Source organism: Gossypium raimondii, chromosome 3 (assembly GCF_025698545.1).
Source record: "Gossypium raimondii isolate GPD5lz chromosome 3, ASM2569854v1, whole genome shotgun sequence".
Lineage (NCBI taxonomy): Eukaryota > Viridiplantae > Streptophyta > Magnoliopsida > Malvales > Malvaceae > Gossypium > Gossypium raimondii.
Genome location: NC_068567.1, coordinates 16,127,762 through 16,136,826, shown reverse-complemented (window position 1 = coordinate 16,136,826; position 9,065 = coordinate 16,127,762). Strand labels below are relative to the sequence as shown.

Genomic DNA, 9,065 nt, shown 5'->3' with positions numbered 1-9,065 from the left:
TATTTAAATAGTTTAATAATCATTTTGTAACTCAATTTCAAAATTAAGTGACAAAATGTAAACTTAGATAACTTTAAACAAAATTTACCCTATATTTTTTAATCACTAAAAATGTGACAAATTTAACTGGTGCAGAAGGAGTATAAGTTATATGAATCTGTAAATCTATTGTAATGGCAATTTTAAGTTACGCATTATACACATTATTCCTCTAAAGAGCCAAATGGCAAAAAAAAAAAACATTTTAGTAGTTGTATCTACCGAAGAAACATGATCTCACCTACAAAATTGCTGTCTTTTTCTTTCTCAGCTTCTAATATAACTATTTACTTCAATAAAGAGATCATGTCAAGATCAAAATTAAGCACTAGTTCAAAGCATATTTGATTACTTCTCAGTTTTAAATTAACAGTACATATGGAAACATAAAAAAAAAATCATGGTCCAACGTTTCTTTGGGTGTAAATATAATCAGTATGAGCAATCAAGGACCTTTTAATCAGACATTCTTCACCATTCAAACCTTTGCACTCATCATCATCAGTGAAACTCGATTCCTGTAAAAAAGAACGAAGAACAAAGAACAAAGATGCAGCTGTAAAGAAAGATCTTGCCGCCAAAACAATAAAAAGCCAACAATATTAGTATTTTCAAGGGATAGAAAACTTACCGGTGAAGAAAATGGCATCTGAGGGTCATCAGCTTGTTGCCGATTTGTGGTTGACAGTGGTCTGTTTTGTGCTGTGGTTAGCAGAAGCAAAGCCAAGATCAAGAAGAAGAAGCTTTTTGCCATTTTTATTTTCATTTTCCAGTTGAAAGAGATAATGGTAGGTTTAGATAAGGGTTGCCTGCAACATTTATTTATACGAGGATAATGCAATTAAGGTTCCTTGAATGAGCATTGAAATTCTGAAAGCAAAAAATCAAAAGGATGGGCAATAGCCAATACGTATCCAGTTGGGGGGCTCGTCAATGGGTTACCCTGTCTCCTAGGAAATTTTGCCATTGATGTACATCATTGAGAACTGTATTTTGATCATCTTTTCTCTTTCCTTCGAATGATGATGCAAAGTTGCCAACTCTGAGATGCAAAGCTTGCTGTACATAGAGGTGTAAGACAAATACCCTACTCTCCGGCATTTGGTGCACACCTGTCAATTTATTGGGCCTATTGTAGTAATTTACCAACTATCTATAAATCACAAAAGAACTTTTAATTTGTAATTGTCTACGATAAATTTTATTTTATAGGTATATAAAAATGATCTTTAATAATGTATGACACTAAATTATTAATTTTTAAAAAATCTAAAATTATATAATTTCTTACTTTAAAAAATTATATGATTTTCTTCCTATCCCACAATATTAAAGAGAGAATGAGAAAGTTTGAATCACTGTGTCAAATAAATATCGGACAAGTGTAACTAGAGGTGTTCATGGGCCAGGCGGTCCGGCCCGGCCCGACGACCCGCCCGAAAAATGGGAAGGTTCGGGTAAAAATATAAGCCCGAAATATGGGTTTGGAAAAAAAAAGCCCGTTTAGAAAACGGGTCGGGCCTCGGGCACCACTTTTTTGGCCAAAGCCTGGCCCGACACGAATATAATAAATATATATATTTTATTTTTAATTTTAAAATATTTTTAAAATACTTTTTTTTATTTTTTATTTTTAAAATAAATTTTTGGTGTTTATTAAAAATGGGCCGGGCCGAGCCGGGCTTGGGCTTAGAATTTTTTCCTGGGCCGGGCCTGGACAAAATTTCAGGCCCATATTTCGGGCCGTGTCGGGCCCGGGCCTAGGACGTGGGCCGAAATTTTTTTCTAGACCTGGCCCGGCTCGGCCCATGAACACCTCTAGTCTGAACCACTGCTACAAGTAAAGCTTAACAAAATTGTATAATTTTAATCATAAATCATCGTTTAGTTGAATAAATGAATTAATTATATATTCTTATTATAAATGTTTTATGCCTTTAAATTTTATTATAAACTAGTTTGCTTGATTATATATACCAATTAAAATATTATTTTATAAAATAATGAAAAATGTTTATAAGCTTATAAAACAAAAAAATTACATTTAAAAAAATAATACTGTAATACAATTTTTAAAACTAATTTTTAATATGAAAACCAATATTTTATGAATTAGTAACAAAAGTTTTATAAATTTGTACGAAAAACAACTACCATTTTTAGAAATAAACGACAATGTATTAAGGATTTTATTAAATCAGAATTAAAATGAATTTAGAAGTTTAATGGATTGAGATTTTAAAAGTTGATTGAAATTTGGGTTTGTAACATCCCGATTTTGGGCCTAGTCGGAACAGTGGTTTCGGGACCACAAATCCGATCAGGAAAAATCTATTTTTACTATATTTTTATGGCCTAAAATTTCACGGAATGATTTCGTGAAAACTTCGTTCAAAAATTTTGATGTTTGGGCACTCAATTTAGTTGAAAGGACTAAATTGTAAAAAGTGCAAAAGCTGAGTTCTACATGTTAGAGGTGTCCAATTGTTATGAAATTTTAAATTGGAGGTCTTTCTATGGTAATTAGACCTTTGGTTAAGTTATGGACAAAAATGGACATGAGAAAAGTGAAATAGGAAAATTTTAAGTTAGGGGCATTTTGGTAATTAAAATGAATTAAAAGGGAAAAAGATGGAAAATTGGGTTCATCTTCTTCATTTGGGCAAAATTAGCAAGGGGGAAGCCGTAGTTAGGGTTTTCATGCTTCCAAGCTCCATAGTAAGTGATCCCAACCCCCGTTTTTAATGTTCTTTACTTTTTTGGAGTCTTGGTAACTTGATTTAGCTTATTCTAGCAATAATTTAACCTAGGGTTCACATTTAGAAAAATACCCATAAGTGAAATGTATTTATTTTAATGTTTTATGATAGAATATGAAGCTTGTAATTATGTTAAACAACTTTTGCTAAGCGATTTTAAGTGAAAACGAGTAAAATGACATAATTGGTAAAAATACCTAATGTTCATAAGTAAGTGTTAGAGTGGGAATTTTATGTTGCCATAGAAGGGAAAAATGTTCAGCATGTCATGAAACATAAGAATAAGGGATGAAGTTTAATTTCTGAGTTTTGGGGAAAAAGTGTAATTATGCAAAAGTTTAGGGGCAAAATCATAATTTTTCTAAAGTTTGAGCCAAGGATTGTTTTGATGAATGTGAGTATTAAATAAGATAAATTTGCTTTTATAGATCAAGAAGAATGAAATCCGAAGTTAGACCGGGGAAAGAAAAAGGTTGAAGACTAAAGTGCTAGATTTGATCATATTTTGTACCTAGGTAAGTTTACAATAAATAAATGCAATATTTTGATAATTATTATTAATGCTGTTATTTTTCAGCAATTACGTATTTATTTCATGAAAATATCTAATGTTGACTTAAGTATGAGGTGACAGAGAATCCATGATAAAAGCCCCGTTGAAACATTGGGAATGTATCGGATACAAATGTCATGACATTAAGGGAATTAGATCCCATGTAAGACCATGTCTGGGACATGGCATTGACATCATTGAGATTATGAGAAGTCCCATGTAAGACCATGTCTAGGACATGGCGTTGGCACCGAGATGAGAGGTCCCATGTAAGACTATGTTTGGGACATGGCGTTGGCACCGAGATGAGAGGTCCCCCGTAAGACCATGTCTGGGACATGGCATGGGCACCGATATGAGAACTCCCATGTAAGACCATATCTAGGATATGAAATTGGCAGTACAGAAAACATCCCATGTAACACTATGTCTGGGACATAGCTTTGGCATGTATTATCAGACAAGAGACCCGAGTATCCTTAGTATTCCAAGTGATTCAACGGGCTAGTAAATAAACCATGTTACATGAAAGTTCAGATAAAAGCATAATAATAAATTCAGGTGAGTTATAAGGATTGAGAATATCTCAGTTATTAGTTGAGAAAGAAATTTCAGCAAGGGAGGAGTAAGTTATAATCATGAGTTATTTAAGTAAGCAAGTAAGTAAGCAAGTAAGTGAGTAAGTAAAGAAGCGAGTAAAGATTCTAATGTTTGATGAAATTTATGAGTATGATTATTTATGATAAATGTTATTATTTATTTACTTGTAAACTTACTAAGCTTTATGCTTACTTTATTTATTTTCCTTATTTTTATAGTATCACCAAGTCAGTTTGAGGATCACAAGGACGTTGGAGTTCGTCTCACACTATCTACAGACATCTCGGTATTATGTGATTTCGAAAAGTGTAAAGCTATGGCATGTATAAAGACTTAGTCATTTTGAGTGTGTTTATATGATATGTGTAATGATTAGCTATTGAAATGGCTAATTAAGATCATGTGTGGTGTTATGAATGCCTAGGTGATAGTTTATACCTAGAAAATATGAATGAGTAAAATTTTGCAATGAAACAGTTTTGAGACAGCAGCAGTAACCTGACTTTGAAAAATCACCAAGGATAGTATAAAATGAATTAGAGAGTGAATGATATATATAATTAAATCTTATCGAGTCTATTTTCATAGAAAAATAATGGTGTGGGTAAAGGAATTTTATATTCTGAGAAATTTGAATTTTGGTTAGACAGGGTCAGAATGGTTTTTTGGAGTCCCCTGTTCTGATTTTAGAAAATAATTAAAAATTGTACAAAAATAATTATGAGTTATAATTTATATTTATAGATTCCTTAGTGAGTCCATTTTCTTTAGAAATAAGTGAGAACACCATATGAAATTCATATGATGAGAAAATTGATTTTTAGTTAATAAAGGTCAGAGCTGTCGGGCAGTGAAACAGGAGAGACTTTAAGGAATAAACTGTACTAACTGACTAATCCAAAAATTCTGAAAATTTTATGGTAAGATAATATATGAGTCTAGTCTCAGAAAAAATTTACGGATCTAAATTTTGAGTTTTATAACTTGATTTATAATTAAATTAGTGACTATTGTGCAGGTGCACAGCATTATGGTGAACAGTGAAATAAATTTTAAAAGCAAATTTTTATGCTCTGAACTGGTAAGTTAAATCAGATAACGCCTTGTGCTCGAATCCGGAAACGGTCTTGGGTAAGGGGTGTTACAGGGCTAATGAGAACTTTTTATTGATCAATTTCATAACATGTTATTATTACGGGTGAAGCTAGAAAAATTGTGCGAACCAAAATGCCCCTGGGTTGTATTAATTTCTCGTATAGAGGCGATGTCGCGACACATAAGCTCCTGTGTCATGAGATCGAGGGAAATATGCTCATCTTTAGGGTGTGTTTAGGGGTATGTCGTGACACCCTCAGGCTATGTCACGACATTAAAGGCAGTCTTGAACTTTTCTTATTATGCTCACTATGTTGCGACATTGCATGCTCTGTGTTGCAACCTAGCGACTAGTATTGAGTTAATACGCCTTTTAATGGTCTCATTCACACTTACAAAGTATATTAGTTCACCAATAGGCCTCATTTCGACCCTTAAGGTCAATAAAAGACTAAAGTTACACATTTTATTGAACTGAACTAAACTTACTGAAATGTAATTAAAACACAACTTAAATGCTTATGTTCAAGCTCCTAAAGTGCGAAAACTGGTTTAATCTGCTACACCGAATTACGACAGATCAAACTCCCCCACACTTACGTCATTTATTGTCCTCAAGCAACACAAATAAAAATAATAAATGAAAAGACATCCCTTGAGCAAGTATGATACAAATGTTAGCTTTGGAGCACATGAATAGGCATTTCATATTCACATATAATCTTGGCATAAGATATAATTGACTTACCACTTTTGATAGTAGACACCTAAGTTCAGTATATTACAAAGCATACAAGCTTTAAGGGTTTTAAATGTATCAATCAATCAATAAACTATACAGGTAATTTGATTATCCTAGCATAATACAAATAGTTATAAATGCAATTATTGAGTATGATTTTGAATTGTGAATAAGTCAACCTAGATCACATAGGGCTTTTCGACTTATAACGTACTAAGGCTTAGGACAGGTATGGGTTTCAAGAATAGTAAGCATCAAATAGTTTCAAGCACCAAAATAGTTCGACACATCATATTGTCCCCTAGTCTTCCCTTTAGTAACCCTTTCCCACTCACTGCCTTATGTCTCATTCTCTCACCTTTCTTATTTCTCCACATAGAAAGTCACAACCTAATATAACAATCATGGTTGGCTCACGAGTTTTTGTGCACTAATGAACGATCTTTTCTACTTTTGTGACTTTTTCACATTTTTTTCTTTTTCAATACATCTCACTCATAAATGTTTTAACTTATCAAGTACTTTTTCTACTTGTTTTGATTTTCTTCTTGAATTTTTCTTTTATTGCACATATTGGCTAACCTATAATTACTATATCACACTGATCCCTTCTATTTCACTTTATTTTTACAAAATCCACCAAAATGTATCTACTTAACCCTCAATATGTATGGCCAGAAGTATATAGTCATGTAGTTTAGGACCAAAGAAAAAGGATATGTACAAATTTATATTTTGACTCGGGTTTTGTATAAAGGTTCATCAAGAAGTGTTTTCTGGCTCAAAAAATAGGTACTAAAGATAAATAACAGGGTTAACTTTTTAACTTTGGGTGTATTTCGAACAATGCCTTATGTCATTCCTAGGTATCTCAAAATTCACAACTCTAGTCAACTAAACAACCACAAATTCAACACTTTATCATTCATAGTAGCATGCTCGTTTCCTTGTATTCTCTATATCATTTGGTACATTCAATTGCTTTAATGCCTATTTACAATGTAATATATAGAACTTAGTAGTCTAATAAAAAAATTAAAATCACCTATCCTCATGCTAAATTTATTGTAAATACAATCAACCTATGTACATGCTCCTAACCAATCACTTGTATTTCTACAATCTCAAGCACACAAATGACAAGAAAAATCAAAGAAAAGCATAAAAACTAAAAACAAAGTTTCTATGTCACCCCCCACACTTTAGATAACACATTGTCCTCAATGTATAGCCCCTAAAAATATAAGGAAAGAAATCATCCAATTGATCGTGATAGTTCTATAGGCTATTGGTGGGTGCTTCCTCTTTTGCTCGTTGAAAGTTCATAATTGATGTGCATCTACTTTACAAGGGTATTTTATAAATAATTTAAGTCCATTAATTATAATGAATTACAATACCCTCAATTAATAAAAGAAAATAAAACACTAAAAATAAAAAATTGATTTAAATTTCCAACTACTATAAAAAAAACTAATAGATTAGTTCAATCTATTCATCATCTTCTTGAATTCCTCTTCTCCTTCTTTACTCCTTTTTCTTTTTCTAGAATATGACAAACTATTTATATACATCATCTCTGAGTAATTTCTTTGGAGGATTCATTATTTTATCCATTCGCTCTATAGGTACTCTTGCTCTATTGCACAATTCTATTATCAGATAGGGAAAGAATATTCATTTTTCCAGATGTCTTGTGCATTCAACCATATTCCTATATATCCACGTACCAATACATATTTGCTTCTTTTGCAATATTCCATAGGTTAGAATAGCATCGATTGGCTTGATGTCAAACACATTAGTTGTGGGCCAAATTCTTGAATACACAAATTGTAACACCCCAAACCCGTATATGCCCCCGGAATAGGGTTACGGATTAATCATAGTATAATTCATTCATACACATGCATATCGTTCCTTAATCGAGCCCTTGCGGCCTTAGAACCACCTTAGAAATGATTCGGGACTAAATCGGGAACATTTGAAACTTTGAGGAAAAAATTAGAAAAATTGGGCTGCAAGGGTCACATGGCTGAGACACACGCTCGTGTCTTAGGCCGTGTAACATTCAAAATAAGGACACACGGCCATGTCCCAGCCTGTGTCCGTGCCTATGAAACTCTCTGACTTGGGTCACACGGCCAAGCCACATGTCCGTGTGGCACGCCGTGTAACACTCGAAATGGCCTCACGTGCCCGTGTGCCAGGCCATATAACTTTTAAAAAAATAACCTTTAAAACCTACAGGGGACATATGGCTGAGACAAATACCCGTGTCACAGGCTGTGTGGACAAAAAAATGGCCAAAATGAAGCCATTTCTTTCACCCATTCAAACATGAACCTACAAGCAACTTGCACATATATTTAAGACATTTAACATACCTAAATTATACATAAAATGACTAAATCTCTACACCAAACATCCATACAACCAATATGCCAAAAGGCACCTCAATCACAATTCATCAAATCTATCTAAACATGTGCATATTTGTCCATATATCAAGCATTCATATCTAACCTATTTACATACCAAAAACTCATCACAATTGATTTGTAACACCCCTAACTCGTATCCGTCACTGAAACAGGGTTACAGAGTATTACTGGAGTTTATAGTACATACAAATAGAACTTTGAACATTTCATAATATATCAATATTCATACCAAAAACCAATCAAAATCATTCATATTGTCCAAGATACGAGCCCTAGAGGCCCAAAATATGCATTAGAAACAAGTCGGGACTAAGTCGGAAACTTAGAGAATTTTTTAGAAAACATTGAAAAATTTCAAAGCTGCAGGGGTCACCGCCCGTGTGGCCAGGCTGTGTGACTCATACGGCCAAGAGACACACCTGTGTCTTAGGTCACGTGCGCATTCGAAATAGGAACACACGACCATGTCTGTGCCCGTGTAACTCTCTGACTTGGTCACACGGCCAAGCCACATGCCCTTGTGCTAGGTCATATACCCTTCGAAGTAACCTCACACGCCCATGTGTCAGACCATGTGCTAGGCCATTTAACAGCCTGACTTGAAACCCTTTGAAAGCTACAGTGGACACACGGCTTTGTCACCTGGCCGTATGTTACACACAACTGAGACAAACACCCGTGTCTCTGCCCGTGTGGACAAAAATAGGCCATTTTACAAGCCATTTTTCTCACCAAAAATGCCATGAACCTACAACCAAAATTTCATATAGGTACAAGCCATAACAAGGCACCGAATTCAAGCATAATCAAGCTATAAACTTAAGGTATACAAA

At 33.8% G+C, this 9,065-nt stretch overlaps 1 protein-coding gene across 1 annotated transcript; it reads right to left on the bottom strand.

Moving 5' to 3' along the window:
* Positions 1–218: 218 nt before the first annotated feature.
* Positions 219–1,112, bottom strand: LOC105796130 (phytosulfokines 3). Its single transcript, XM_012625742.2, has 2 exons — positions 671–1,112; positions 219–557 (listed from the first exon to the last, which is right to left on the bottom strand). The coding sequence occupies exons 1-2, from the start codon at positions 803–805 to the stop codon at positions 438–440; spliced, it is 255 nt and encodes an 84-aa protein (XP_012481196.1). The 5' UTR covers positions 806–1,112; the 3' UTR covers positions 219–437.
* Between the last annotated feature and the right edge of the window lie 7,953 nt (positions 1,113–9,065).

Bases quoted from the DNA above. Each gene is read 5' to 3' on its own strand.
- LOC105796130 (XM_012625742.2), bottom strand. From the start codon at position 805: ATGAAAATAAAAATGGCAAAAAGCTTCTTCTTCTTGATCTTGGCTTTG. The intron at 558-670 runs GTAAGTTTTCTA...TCTTTTTTACAG, and splicing joins AGATGCCATTTTCTTCACCG to GAATCGAGTTTCACTGATGA.